The following is a 15,955-nucleotide window of genomic DNA, read 5'->3' on the forward strand; positions in this document are numbered from 1 at the left end:
CACAAAGGCATTTTAGTAAGAAAACTGAGCATATATCAATGTTCAGTTTTCTGATTAAGATGGCCATCATATCAGATGAACTGAGAAAAGACTGACAAACGCTGCATCGGAAATTCATCTGACTTAACGCTGCATCTTGAATTTATCTGCATCCGACTTAACTTTTAGTTTCGAGAATTCTAAACGTATACTCTTATACTGCTTTTTAAAATTTCTGTGATTTTGCTGTTGAACTGCATATGGTGTAATTGCGAAGAAACTGATGTTTAGTAATAAAGCGAAAAAGAAAAAGGGAGGGTCTTAGTAGGTACCAATGTAACAGCAGACTGCGATTTCAGTGATTTCAGGGCCTCCTAGGCACTGGCTTTTGGATCCGCTAACACATGAAACAGAATTTTAATGTTCAATTTTTAATATAAAAATATATTGTTACGGATTTGGTATTTAAATAGATTATGTTACTTGAATTGTAAATTAAATGGTTTTATTTCCCGCTCAGTGCGGCGCGTGGCGAATATTAAAGGAAAGCTAAGCCACGTGCATTTACCATTAAATAAATAAATATCTCTTTTCGATTTCGAGAAAGTTCTCGCGCGATTTAAAAATCTTATAAAAAGGAGAAAAACCTCTCAATTGGTGATGATATTAGTTTAATTATTCCAATCTGGATAACCTGTTTCAAAACTTGATAATTATTAATATATCCAATATTTCTCATTGCACGCGTAAGCTGCTTTGCTCGGAGTCTGAACTTGGGTGGCAGACCACCCACGTGACAGGCTCCTGCCAATCATCTCCCTCTACTCCACCTGCATTTCACAAAATTTGACAAGTTTGACCTAGTTGGCGCGGCGTAAATCGCCTTAATTAAAAACTTAGACCATCAGAGACGGTTAAAGTAGCGGTTGGCTACTATTTGCCGCCTAGCTATTGACTCGATTTCGATTTCTATTTCAATTGGTGATTGTAGTTAGTTTGTTGTTGTTTTAAGAGTTTGCTTAGAAAACTGCTCTTGTTGACCGTAGCGAATTAGCTTTCTTTAGCTGTTTTGAATTAACTTCTGTTGAACGTTTGAGTAGTTAAGATAACTACTTTGAGTTATTGTAATACTGAAAGAATACCCGAGGAAATTTTTATTGTGATAGTAATAAATTTTGTCCATTTTTCACCGACTTGTGCATTCAATTCAAACGAACCCGTACGCACACAACAATATGTAAAAATAAAAAACAAAACAGTATTCTTCTAAAAAAATATTAAATATAAAAACAACATTCTAAAATATAACAAAGGTAAAAATAAAAATAACATTCTAAGATATAACATAACACATATCATAACATTATTTTTCGTGACTTAATATTGGCAAACTGACGTTTGATACCATCACTTATAAGATGTAGAGTTTACTTGTCTAACTTCTCAGTGAGAACTGTTAGAGTAGTAACTGCACAGAAGGAGTCTTAAAAGTATCCTTTATTAACTCTTTAAAATTTACCATGCGTCAACTCGACGCTAACACCCTACGCGTCCCTTGGACGGTAACTAAAATCACAGAACGAAACTAAAAATTCGAAGGTATGCACAAATAGTAGAAATAAGCTTCAGGGCTGAGATAATTCCTGTTTCTTAAACCTGCATCGGAACTAGTGGCAGCAAGTAAATGCTGTTATGCCACAAAAACTCGCAATAACTGCGGGAGCAGAAGCTTACGCAACAGAGGTAATGGCTATCCCTTTGTGGTGCACTATACTTTAAAGTCGGAATTTCAACAAAAAAAGTTGTATGCAGTCTATCTAGGCCTAAAGGAGTATAGAGGTAAAATTTTGTATAAAGTGCACTTACCGTTTTAATTCTGTGGGTGTTCCATGATGTGGAACACTGCGCCGCCAGATATTTTAAAAGTGCGACTAAGCGAGCATTGCAGTGAAGCACGGAAATGAGTAGAAGCGTTTTTATAGTAATAAAAAAAATTTAAAAAAAAAAAAAAAAAAAAAAAAAACACTGTATTATGCTGTATGCATGGTTTTCTGGATATACACAACATTCTTGAATAAATATGGATAAATGAGATAAATCTATGTATATACGTATATATAAATAATGGATAAATATAATATAAATAATGGATAAATATGGATAAATGAGATAAATATATGTATATACTATATACAAAGATATTTACAAATTTTTCGATTTCTTAGTTTTGTGAAATTGTTCAAAGCATGTCGCACCTTTTTGATAGAAGCACAAACCACCTTTGCAGGTTTTGAACACAAAACTTGTTTTGTGCCACTTCTTGCTCCGAGCAACATAACTCATCAAATAAATGAGTTTCATCCGACATATCAAAATAGGATTACACAAGTGGTTCAAGAGCATATATCTTAGCATAGCTGTAATCTTCATGCTCTGATTGAGAATAAGAGGGTAATTCATGAAGCACTTTTAGCGCTTCGGAAAGAGTTAGATCTCTCCGCGCCATTTATGGAAAGTTAATAATAAAAAATTAACTACAATTAAAACTAACAGTAAAGAAAAATAAGCTATAAGATATACATACACAAAAAATATCGACATAATTATTGGAAATAAACAGGAATGAGACTAAAAAGCGACAATAAAAAATTCGCGCAGCTCTAAGTAAAGATGACTCGAGCTACTGATAAAATTCCTGCCTGAAAACTACTCACAAAAATTTCAAAATACAGATATTAGGGCTTATATTAGGGCTAAACCACATCTCACCCCTCAAGACTGCTTTGTTTGAATTCATTCCCCCAAAACAACGGATATAGAACATATATACAACACATGTTTTCTCCTAAGACAGATGTTGTGGTGCGTAATGGCATGAGATCGCTAAAGGTGCAGTGTTTCCGCTAATGGAACACCCCGTTTTATTTAATGATTCTGCGCATGCTTTTCGTATGAAAAATATAAAAAAATATATAACAAATATTACTAGAAAATAAGTGGATTTTAATAACACATCATAAATGAAAATTCTGGATCTCCTTGTGATATGCTGCCATCGCTATTTAAAAAGAGAAGTTCGAAGTATATTATAAAGGCATTTTATCCATTTATGGTTGAATTTAACGATTTCAGAAGCGATTTAAGCTGGGTGTTCCATGTAGTGGAACACTGAGCAACAAAGGGCTATAGCCTAACTGTCTCTAACCTTCCTTCTGCATCTCGGTATTTAAACTCTTTCTTCAAGGTAGAATTTGCATTTCTTCCCGCGCGCTACCAAATTTAAATATTCTTACACTGACAATAAGGGAATGAAGGCTTATAGGAAAGAATAAAAAAATTAAATAAAATTGGTTATTTAAAATAAATATAAATCCTTTCAAAGTTTCTCCAGTCCGTTATACTCGTATTCTATATATAATAGTGACAATGCATCAAGGTTTTCTTTACTCAAATTAGACCTTCCGTATATTTTTATTCTTTTTAGGGCCGATAAAAGGTCGTTTGTCTGACGCGTTAGAAATGGGTATTGTTAAATAAATTTTCAATTGAGTTAGAATATTCGAAAAAGCTGCATTCACCATCTGGAAAGCCCGAAATTTTTCATGAATCGACGGATAATACAAGCAAGTGAGAGTCGCGGATTATTTTCGCAATATCTTTTACTTTTTTCTAAAGAATTTTTATCTTCAACTATCGAAATTTAGAACGAGAAATTGTATTTGACTTCAACTTATCGGGGCCCCTTTGGGCATTGGGGGCTCACGCCAAGCGCCCAATGGATAAACCTGCACTACACAATTAAAGAAAAATTCTAATATTTTTAATTCAGAGGCGTAGAGGCTGATCATTTTAAAGTCACTTAGGGTTCATGCAGATATTCAAATGCTTTTGAAAGTCTGACCAGTGGTTTCGGATAAATCGTTCACGCAAGCAAAAAAATTATGGTTATGAGAAAGCTTAATTTAAAGATTTAATTACTTCTAAATCCTGTAAATGCGTAATATTTTCTTAATAAAAAATATAAAAATGTACTTAGAAATTAAAATAACTTATAAACATGCATAGTTATATATTTAAAGAATGTTGCATACATAATTATATCTTAAATTTCGAACATTTTATGATTTAAAATTTTATTATAGTTATAAAGGAAAGCACAATAAGCATTACATATACCAGTTTTAAATAGATACAGTGTTTTTAAACCAATAATTTTGAAATTTTTATGAGCCAAATATGTTCTGTAGCTTTCAAAACTGCTTCATTTTGCTTTGTCATTCACCTTTTACATCTTTAGTTTGCTCTTAATACATCTCCACGTTGTCTCTTTAGTATTTGCATTAACATGAAACTACGGATTTAAATTAACATGGAACTAAGAATTTGAATTAACATGAAATGAACGATAACGGTCATAGACTACACATGGTTTGTCTTTAGATATTTAAATAAAGAGGAAATTCATTTTTCGTAAATGTTCTAAAAAGCACTCGGAAAGAAACTTGGAAAAAAAAAAACTTTAAGTTTATAAAATAATAATTTGTTATTATAATAAATAATCTGTTATCATAAAATATATAAGTAAATAAATATAAAATAAAATTTTTATAAAATAATCTGTTAATATAAAATAATGAAGAATATTCTGAATAAACATTTACAACAACCGTCACAGCAGGAATGAACACTAATTAAGAAAGTCAGGTCAACAGATCCTAAGGTTGATTGGTTGTTTCTGACAGGCTCTGTGCAAATGTCATTTATTGTCCATAATTGGTTGTATGTATTCGAAAATTTCATGTTCTTGCAATGATGGTGTGGGCAAATGCCACTTGTATGGAACTGTCATGTGTCCAAGTGTCACATCACCCTTTCTAAGAGTAAAATTATCTATGTTTCTTTGCACTGCACTCCTTGAAAAGGTCAGGACTGCTACAGGTATTTTCATGTAAAGTGGACTCGGCTTAATCACATCTACTCGAGGCTATTTTGATAACATTAAACGATAGTAAAATATACCCCTCAAATCAACAAAAAATTTAACTAATTTATTATAAGTAATTAGAATTACTTTAGAAAATTTATGACATGATGTGCTCAAATTTGTTTCAGAAAGCTCCTGGCAGACATCTTCTATCTGAAGAAGAGAGATCTGTATCTTATAGTTCTAGAAATCAGCAGAGCAATTCAAAATCTACCCCAAACTAAACAAAAGAATGCTTTTTGCCTAATTTTAAACGGTTGGTTAAAATAAATACCGAACAGATTGTTGGCTTACTTTATGACATTTTTCAGTCAATTTGGCAATTTTATATTGACCTTATTTGGAGAACTCACTTCGGTTTGAAACATTCATTAGCATTTTGATAACAATAACCGAATTGTTGATCACAGTAAGTGGTGTATTTTCTATATTTTCGTATATAAACAGACGGGACTTTGGAAGTTCGATTACAATATCCCGAATGATAACATTAACAACGATAACATTAAGCGGCGTCTACTGTGTGGGATTCGTTTACATATTTCTGAGCAATTGTGACTACTGTGCCTTTTCCTGCTAAGCAAATGCCTTGCATTAAGCTCAAAAACTACCATGATCGATGGACTCATTAAAATAGTTAAAAAGCAGAGAATAATATTTTTACGGATTTTGTGTTTGTTTAGTTATTTATAGTAGAATTTGTAATTAAAAAAAATTGTTTTATATTCCCGTGCAATGCAGCACGAGACTTATTCGAAGAGAAAGCTACGTCGGAAAAATTAAAATACAGCGGCACGCGCATTTAGCATTTTAATAAATAGATATCTCTTAATTGTACTCTTTTGTTATCCAGAAAAATCGAGAAAATACGAGAATGTTTCTCGTGCAGGATTAAAAAGATTATAAAAGCTAGAGGAAAACATCTCAATTCAGTTGTTAACTTAGTGCTGTTACTGATTGTAGCGAATTCGCGGTGAGATCGGATTAGCGTTCTCAGTGTTTTGAATTGAGTTCTATTCAAAATTTTAGTAGTTTAAAATATAACTGCTGTGAGATATTGCGATATTGTACGATTTGTATGAGGAAATGAGGAAATTTCAACATTTTGTTTTATTTGTTATGATAAGAATTAATTTTATTCACATTTCATCGGACTTGCGTATTCAGTTTATTACGAACCCGTACGCACGCAACAATATTATTCCTGGAAGTTTTATGAAAATGTTTGTTATGGAAAATCCTTCTATTATGAAAAGCAAAATATAAGAAAGCAGACTTATAGTTCTCTACTATAAATTACATTTCGGGAATTATTTACATTTCAAACATAAAGTTTTAAATAACTGAATTACGTTAAAAACTTTCTTTATTATTTTTAAATGTTAGACTGCATTTAGAGATGAGTCATTTTCATGCGAGTATTATTGTAATGAAACACTGTTTCATATGGTAGTTAACATAGTATTCCTATCAGTGTTATTATTATTTGACAGGGTTAAATTTAGGGCATGGTCTATATTGAATATAGATGGTATTAACGTTAGCAGAAGAAAGTCGATTATCCGTCGTACTTTAATTCGTTCATTTCTATTATCCGTCAGCCACTGTCCAATGAAAGAATGGATCTATATTGCGAAACCTTTTTTGCTTTTAAAAAAGAGAGATGCTTATGAAATCGCGTTCGAAATCAGATGAATCGATTAAAACTCTACGCCTGTCTATGCCTAATTTTAAGCTTTCTGCCTTGTTATCTGGGCCGTCATCATATAGATGAAAAAAATTGATGAATATTAAAAAAGTGAATGATAATTCCATTCACCTCTAAGTTTCATTTCGGGGTATTTGAAATCAAAGAAAGACCCTTTAAGCGTGAGATAAAGGGAAACTCACCTGCGGTGAAATCCGTGAGTTCTTGGCTTAGCCAATCCAGCGCAGGATAGTTCTGAAGAATAAAAGCGTGTTCATTCTTTGGCTCGGATGCGATTTCGATGAGAGACTTTTCTCGTGTGTAACTTGCAGTTCCTATAGTATAGATCTCCACACCATACTTCTTCAACACTTCAGCTTCCCAAATGATGTCTCCCATATTGTGTCGATCTGTGAGAAAATTCAGTTATCAGAAGAATAGAGTATACATCCAAAACGGCGGCAGTCAACTCCTCATTCACCAGGATATTAAAATGGGCGGTTTTCCCGGTCGGTTTGAAGTGATTTATGTGATTACGGCAAAGCCTCGAGGGCTATCTGCCTAAGGGAAGTCGTGGAGGATTTCCTAAGGGAAATTGGCTAGTATACACGCTACGCCTGGAGAAAACCACAAAACCTACCACGCAACCCAACAGTTCGCGGAATTCAAATACCGGACCGAACTTCACCGCTCGGCCGTTCAGCGACTCCACCGCTGGTGGACTCGGTTTGGTTTGGCTATTTTAGAACTAGAAAGCCCCGCGGTCATACGAAATGGCCGCTGTTCTAAGTATTATAAATTGCAATTAAAATGATTTGCGCAAAGGTGTCTGCTAATTCAAACTGAATTACCCAGGGCAGGCGGCAAGGACGCCCTTTTGCTTACTGCCCCACGGGTTTTGCCCCTTCTACTTGCTTAACTGCTTAAAGTAGAGTGCAATGAAGGAAACCACTGGCGGTACATTTCTGAAGAGCCACCGCTAGCCCGTTCTTTCACGAATTCTTGAACAGGCAACATAAAATTGACCGTGTCCAAATGCAGGCTCAGGTAAAAAAAATGCCAACACGCTTAAGCGTTTGGCCCTGAGACTCATGGATGGTCATAGCAAAGGCAAGATTTACATGAAATTGTCTACGTCTCAATCGAAACGGCAACCCTGTGCCGGGCAAACATCACCCCATTGGCTAGCCGTAAGCCGCATATATATATATATATATATATACCGGGTGGCCATAATTAAACTGACAGTGCTCACAGTGTTCTGTAGCGCGATCTACTTGCGAGAATGACGCCACATTTTGTAGGAAGATTAAACAAGACGGGAGACGAAGGATTCCGCGAAAAAACAAATTAGTTCCAAAAGTCACCGCTAGGCCTTTGGCGCTGCGGAATAGAAAATAGAGTGTTAACAAATGCAAATTAATACGGAATAAAATTACCTTTTGTTACGCACATTTTCTGATTTAGTTCAAGTGCAATATGGCAACACTTTTAAAAAAGCGAATTTAAAAAGACAATGCCTGGGGGAAATCATTTTCATGCAAGATGGAGCCCCTCCACACGTTGCTGTACGGGTGCAACAGATGCTACGACAGAAATTCACAACAGAAAGTCGTTAGCCGCTACTTTGCAATTGCTTGGCCACCGCGGTCGCCTGATCTTACCCCATGCGACTTCTGGCTATGGGGTTACCTTAAATCCAAGGTCTATCAAGGAGTGGTCCAGGACCTGGCTACGTTGAAGGATAACATATCACGGACTGTACGGGAGATTCCTGCAGATATGTTACTTTCTGCTGTTGTGCATACTGTGCACAGAATGCAATATGTGGTCCGCAACAACGGCAGCCACATTGAACCTCATTTGAATGTAAAATAAAAGGTAATTTCCGTATTGATTTGCACTATTTTCTATTACACAACGCTAAATATTCCCCTAGCGGTGACTTTTGGAACTAATTTGTTTTTTTCGCGGAATCCTTCGTACCCCGTCTTGTTTAATCTTCCTACAAAATGTGGCGTCATTCTCGCAAATAGATCGCGCTACAGAACACTGTGAGCACTGTCAGTTTAATTATGGCCACCCGTTATATATGGGATGAAGTAACATCGTCTCTGAAACGGCTGGCTTGCCGAGATATTAATTAAAAACTAATTTTCCCCTACATTTTCCACTTTCTTTCTTGGGTTTTCCCTATTAGAGGGATTTGGCTACGTGCGAAATTCTTTTTTCTCGAGTATCTACGAAACGGCTCCGAGTTGAAATTCGAGACGCATATCCTCGGATTCCAAAAATTTCTCCGAATCCATCGATACAGTTCTCATCTTCGTACGACTGTAATCGGTCGAGATATTAATTAAAAAACTGCGGAAACATTAATTTCCGCGCTCATTTTTCTGAGTGGCAACAATAAACTATCGGCGACACACACTTTAGCTGCTTATATATATATATATAAAGATATTATTACGGCTTATTAAGGCAAAATGCTAACTGGCTCATATCCACGTTACATATGGGAAAAATCTCGAAAACACCAATCTCCGGGATGATCATTACAAGTTAACACAGCTTCTACACCGCTACGCAGATAGAAGTGCTATTATCCGACTATGCACTATGAGAGCATTGGTGATTGTGATACCGAGAAGACTTGTGGAAAGTTCCAGAACTGTGAAGGGATTCTTTTGATGAAATAGATTTTATCAAGTTATTATCGGCTATTTGAGCATTCAATCCATTACGAACCAGTATGCACGCAAGAATACAGAGGCTGTTCACACATTTTTTAGACGATGTATATTGTATTCACAAAACTAAATTACATAAAATTCTTGTGTTTTAAATGTTCTATTTGACATTCCTTATTCTGAACTATCTTTCGACACCGCAATTTCCAGGATAATAATGCCTTTTGAAGTGGCAGAAGAGATATTCTATCCCATTCCTCCCGAACAGCTTTCCAGAGTCCTGTTAGGGTTTTGGGACAACGTTTGGATAATGCAGTTTTTAAAAGTCCGAAAGCACAAAAATCCGTAGGTGACACATCGGGAAATTTAGTAGGTATATCAGTGAAGGGTATCGCCTTGATACCAGATTTTGTCCCATTTCTTTTAGGAAATTTACAGTGGATTTTGATGTGTGACTGCTAGCTTTGTCATGATGGAGTCTCACAGATGGATGGCACTGTGGGTAAAGCGATGGTATTTCATTCAGAAAAATTGGCGATAAAATATGTTCCTGATAGTATTTGGAGTTAATCTTGACATTTTTTTTTTTGCACTCTCTTTACTTTTAACTTGTCATTATAAGAAAAACCAGCAACAATCATGAATCCCTTAGAAAAACTTTCTTTCGATTCTTTGAACCATGTACTTAAATTTTTTTCTCCCCTTTTATGATAATAAATGGCTCTTTTTTTTGTTACAATCATTTAAATACACCCAGGATTCATCTATTGTGACAATTGTTTTCCATTTTTCTTTGGATAAGTGTTTCTCCTATAGAATTCTGCAGCGTGTCCTGCGTTGAGCGATATGCTTTGGAAGAAGACGATGCACATTGCGTTTTTTCACTTTCTTAAGATTTAAATCAAAGTTTATCATTTTGTTTACAGTGGAAACCGAGCATTTTAATGATTTTGCAACTGTCCTTTGACTAGGGGGATTTTCTTTTAACATTAAACAACGTACCTTTGCAATAGTCGAAGATGTCCGTTTTTTCCTTTTTCCTTGGATACTTGTTTGGAATTTTTGTCCCACTTGAGGCTCCAATTTGACGTTTTTTCCTTTCTTGTTGATGATATTACCTATCGACGCTTTAGATGTCACAAAACCATGACTCTCACATCATTTTTTTATAACGAAATATGCATATTTCTCTTCGAAAAGAGCGCAAATGTAGCCTTCGAACCACTGCTTTGTTAAATTCGCCATTTTGAATAAAAACAAAACTTTCAAGCCACAGACGATAATTTTGACTTTTAAAAACATAGTACAATTGCAATTACTTCTTTTGCAGCAAAGGAATTTTTATTACCGCTTACCAAAATCGTCTAAAAAATCTGCGAACAGCCTCTGTACAGTTACATAAAATTAAATCGTTATCCAGTGCAAAAGAAAACGCAATAAATAACTGAACAGAAAATTAAACACCATGAGAAACGAAGAAGTTACGTTAAAAAAGTAGGTTTGAGCATTTAATTCTTAATTGTACAATGTTTATATATTACGGATTCGGTACATTTATGTTACACACTGTTGTTGAAACGAGATTAAGAAACAAAGAGAAATAAAAGAACTAAGTAAAGATAGGATAGATACATGCAAATACAGAAATGTGGCATTGAAATTATTATGTAATCAGTGGAAAATTTAGAAAAAAAAATTAACCTAATTGTTGAAATCACTTTTAATCAAGAGTTCGTGATCATTCATATAAAACTTTATTAAATTCACTTTTGTTCTTGTTCACAGAATATGGAATGTACAGGAAGGAAATGAGTTTGACACACAGAACTGAATGACAATTCATTCAAAACACACCAACAGACAAGTACGCGGGGATGCGGAAATCAGCAGAATTCAGAATGACATAAAAATTCATTTATAAGAGGTTCAGAAACAGTAAAAAAAAAAAAAAAAAAGAGAGACTTGAATAAAGTATCAAAGGAAGGTGTGAAAGCAGCTAACATGAAAACAGTACTTATGCTGCGATAAAATTTTTATTAGATATCAAAAGAGGAACACATTCCTGTTTCTAACGCTTCTTATTCACTGTCACTGTCTCTACCACGATATAGTTAAGTTGCCTGCACCACCAGAATCATTATCGCTAGTACCGGTATCCTACAGAAACAACATAACTTTAAACTTTGCAACTTAAAAACCTTATCATTTATATCCCAAACATAACTTGTCCGTTCTGGCCATAAATTAGAAGTTTTTAGATCATATGCTAGAAAACTAGGATGGGGGATATGTATTTAAAGATGGTAAATACACCTGTGGCATATGCGTAAGATTGGTTGACCCAAGCATCTATACTATTAAAATCTGTGTGCCTCTGTCTGTTTGTGTGTTTGTAACATCATCTTCTCAAGAACGGCTGGGTGTAGAGCTTAGCAGAAGGTACCGTTGGATTCAGAATTCCCGTGGCTCGCCATATTGACCATCGGCATCTTCGTGCGACTTTAATTAGCCGAGATATTAATTAAAAACTGCTTTTTCCCCTACGTTTCCCTACGTTTTGCACTTTCTTTCACCCGTTTTCCCTGTTTTAGGGATTTGGCCGAGTGCCAAATTCGTTTTTCTCGAATAACTTGGGAACGGCGCCGAGTTGGAATTCGAAACGCATATCTCCGGATTCGAAAAAAATCAACAAATCCATCGATACCGGTCCCATCTTCGTACGACAATAATCCACGGAGTTATTAATTAAAAACTGCGAAAACAATAATTTCGGCACTCAGTCTTCCGAGTGGCAACCGTCTCGGCAGTCGTCGGAGATAAAAATGCTATGGGAACGCCAAGGCCGTTCGCCACTAACAAACTAAGAATAAAAAATTAAAATAACTTAAAGGAATAAACTGAAAAGCTAAAATAAAACTAAAAATAGAAACATTCTCTTCATTTAGTTGTCGTTAGTTGAATGTAGATTGGTTTATGCCCTTGATAAGTCGAGTAAATGACGTCATAGATAAAATAAAAAGTTTTGTTTCCCGGTCTGGCAACAGATCAAATAGAATCAAAAGTTTAGTTTCCTGGTTTGGCAACAAAAAATTTATTTACGAATTTTGGATTTGGAAGGAGACCGTCGCAATTTTTTCCAGCATTTCAAATTTCGTAAATATTCTTATTATTACTCATTGCACTTAATCTTTATTTCTTTTTACAGGATATTTGATTGTTTTTTGCATTTATATTTGTAGTTTTAGTAATTTAAAGTAGTATTTTAGACTTTTATATGCTCCTGTTAGTTTAGAACTTGAGAATTCTTCGGAACATTAACTTGGTGACTCTTTTTATATATTTAATGTATTATTTTGTATTTTTTTAAAGATCTATTCATTCGTGTTTTATATTTCTGTTATTGTTGGTCGATAAATTGCATTTACATTTTATATTTTTGACATTTTCCTGTGTGCGATAACAATTATCGTTTTAAGGCGATCGAATGTTCTATATTTTATTAGATTTGTTATTTTGTTAGGTTTGTTATTTGAATTTCAGAATTGATTTCAGAAGTTCCTAATTTATATTTGTATTTATACCTTTTATTTATTTTGTGTTTAGGTTTTCATTTTCTGTTTATGTGCATTGTTCTCAGATTGACCTAATTATTAGAAATATTTTCATAATTTTTATCTGTGCTTGGAATTTTTCATAATATTACCCATATTATTTCTTATTTGCCAGCAATTTTTTAACAGGGAAGTTTTTGTTTTACATTTTTGATTTTTTAAAATTAATTTGCTCTTAAGTGGAAAATTTTTCATTTAGTCTAGGATTATTTTAAAATTTGTGTTGTATACATATAGAATGCATTAATTTTTTTTCCAGCAGTATTGGTTTAATGAGCAATTTTTTTCTTTCATCTGCGTAGTCAATTTTTTGAGTCGAGTTAATATTTTAGTAGTGCTTTTTTTAACGTACTGAAATGCCGAAACGGAAAAGAGGCATTACAGGAGATGCATCAAGAAGACGAAGAGCTGAAGCACAGAGTTTACGGCGAGCTGCAGAAAATGAAGAAGAAACTGCTGCGAGACTGAGCACGCAAGCGCGTCGGCAAGCAAACCTACGCGCTCAAGAAACGGAAGAAGAAACCGCTACGAGACTCGGCAGGAAAGCTCAACATCAAGAAAATTTACGTGCTGCAGAAACGGAACAAGAAACCATTAGGAGACTCAGCAGGCAATCCCAATGTCAAGAAAATTTGCGTGCTCAAGAAAGTGAAGAAGAAACCAGTAGGAGGCACAGACTGGACTCTCATCGTCATCGTCAAGTTCGAGCGGAAGAGTCAGAAGAGGACGCTGCTACACGAAGAACGCGAGACGCTGCACGCCACAGACAAGTCCTATCCGAAGAAACAATGTCCGTACGAGAAGACAGGCTACGCATGAATGCAGCACAACGTTCACACAGCACTCTTCACAATGCAGGAAGATGTGGACTCGAAGTTTATGTTGAGCAACACAGCGCCGGTTCAATGGAAGCTTCCTGCGATCTCTGCAACGGATTGTTCTTTACGGGAGAAAGGAATGCAAGAGGAAGATACATGCACTGCTGTAACAATGGGAAAATTGTCGAAGCTGAAAGAAGATATCCAGAAGAATGGCACAATTTAATGAATGGGAACCACCCGTTTTCTGAAGAGTTTTTTGCCAACATACGTACTTACAACTGCCTGCTCAGTTTTGCTTCATTGGGTGCCAATATAGAAATGCCTTTGGGTTCGGGTCCCTACTGCTTCAGGATTCACGGTGCCATATATCATCGAACGAGCCACCTTCATCCGCCTCATCCCGGTCAAGAACAGTATGCTCAGCTGTACATTTTAGATTCGGATCAAGCCCTCAGGCAGAGAATGAACATATTTGGAAATGTTGCCCTGAACGCCGAACTCCTGAGACAGTTGGACACAGTTTTAAGGAACGTTAATCCATATGCGGAAGCCTACAAGATGCTGAAGGAATTCGAAGAAGAAACTGTACGAGAGCAAGGTGCCAAAACTGCTGCGGATATCCGCATGTACATCGAGGGTGAAAGTGTTGCTGCAGGCGAGCACAGGGGACGTTACAATGCTCCGAAAGAAAATGAAGTTGCAGTCGTCTTCAAGAGTACGGACGGCGCTCCTCCATCGAACCGAGACATCGTGATCCATCCGAGAGGTGGCGGTCTCATCAACATCAGTACCTTAAATCCCAACTTGGAACCCATGACGTACGTACTTTTCTTTCCTCACGGCGAGCAAGGATTCAGAGTCGGACAGCAATACACAGAGTTACAGTTTTACAGTCACAGGGTGTCCGTACGACGAGATTGCTACAACCCGATTTTGTATGGCCGGAAATTGTTTCAGCAGTATCTCGTGGATGCATACGTAAAAGTTGAAGGCAACAGGATTGCGTACCTCCGGAGCCATCAGACGAATCTGAGAGTGGAAACTTACATGGGTCTTGCCGATCACATTTACAGAGTTGGTCAAGAGACGGGCGTCCCTCCTGGAATACCGGTTATACTTCCGTCAACATTTATAGGAAGCCCTCGCTGCATGCAGCAAAACTATCAGGACTCGATGGCCATTGTGCGCGACTTTGGTAAACCGGATCTGTTTTTGACTTTCACGTGCAACCCTAAATGGCCGGAAATAACAGAAAACTTATTCCCAGGACAGAAGGCTCACGATCGCCCGGACATCGTTTCGAGGGTATTTGACCTGAAGAAAACGGCTTTGATGCAAGATTTGACAAAGAATCACATCTTAGGTGCGACCATTGCAGATATACACGTCATCGAATTTCAGAAGAGAGGATTGCCTCATATGCACCTTTTGTTGTTTTTAGCGGAAGAAGACAAAATAAGAGATGCAGAGTGCATCGACTCGACTCGACATCCGGAGCTACACAACATTGTGAAGTCATCGATGATTCACGGACCCTGCGGTGAACTGAATAGAAACTCTCCCTGCATGAGTGATGGTGTATGTTCGAAAGGATTTCCGAAACCGTTTCAGGCAGAAATTAAAGAGAACGTGAATGGCTACCCACTCTACAGAAGAAGGGACGATGGAAACTTTATCGTGATCAAGGGTCATGCCATCGATAACAGATGGGTCGTTCCTTACAATCCGTATTTATCGAAAAAGTACAACGCCCACATAAACGTTGAAGTATGCAGCTCCATAAAATCGGTGAAGTATTTGTTCAAATACGTGTACAAGGGTCATGATGCAGCTAAAGTTGTTCTGGAAGAATCTGGAGATAGAACTTTAATGTGGGACGAGATCAAATGCTTCTTAAATGCAAGATACGTGTCTGCCCCTGAAGCAGCGTGGAGGCTGTTTGAAAAAAGAATGCATTCTAAGTCGCACTCCATCATACGACTACCGGTTCATTTGGAAAACCTGCAGCCCGTCTATTTTGCCGAATCCGAAGAAAGGAATGCTTTCCAGAGAGCTGCCGAGAAAAATACCATGCTCACCGGATGGTTTGAACTGAACAGGACAGTTCCCGAAGCGAATGGTTACCTGTATGCCGAAATTCCTAAACATTTCACCTGGAGGAATCATGCCTGGCAGACACGAGT

At 36.4% G+C, this 15,955-nt stretch overlaps 1 protein-coding gene across 1 annotated transcript in view; it reads right to left on the reverse strand.

Annotated features, from left to right (window-relative positions):
- Nucleotides 1–15,955, reverse strand: part of LOC118186143 (complement C2-like) — a 179,423-nt gene that overhangs the window by 23,137 nt on the left and 140,331 nt on the right. Inside the window, exon 12 of the mRNA XM_085827237.1 lies at nt 6,854–7,060. Within this exon, the coding sequence (XP_085683363.1) occupies nt 6,854–7,060 (207 nt within the window). The remainder of the gene's footprint in view (nt 1–6,853; nt 7,061–15,955) is intronic.

This window comes from Stegodyphus dumicola, chromosome 11 (assembly GCF_044657685.1).
Source record: "Stegodyphus dumicola isolate Sdum_Otavi_A_Nest chromosome 11, ASM4465768v1".
NCBI lineage: Eukaryota > Metazoa > Arthropoda > Arachnida > Araneae > Eresidae > Stegodyphus > Stegodyphus dumicola.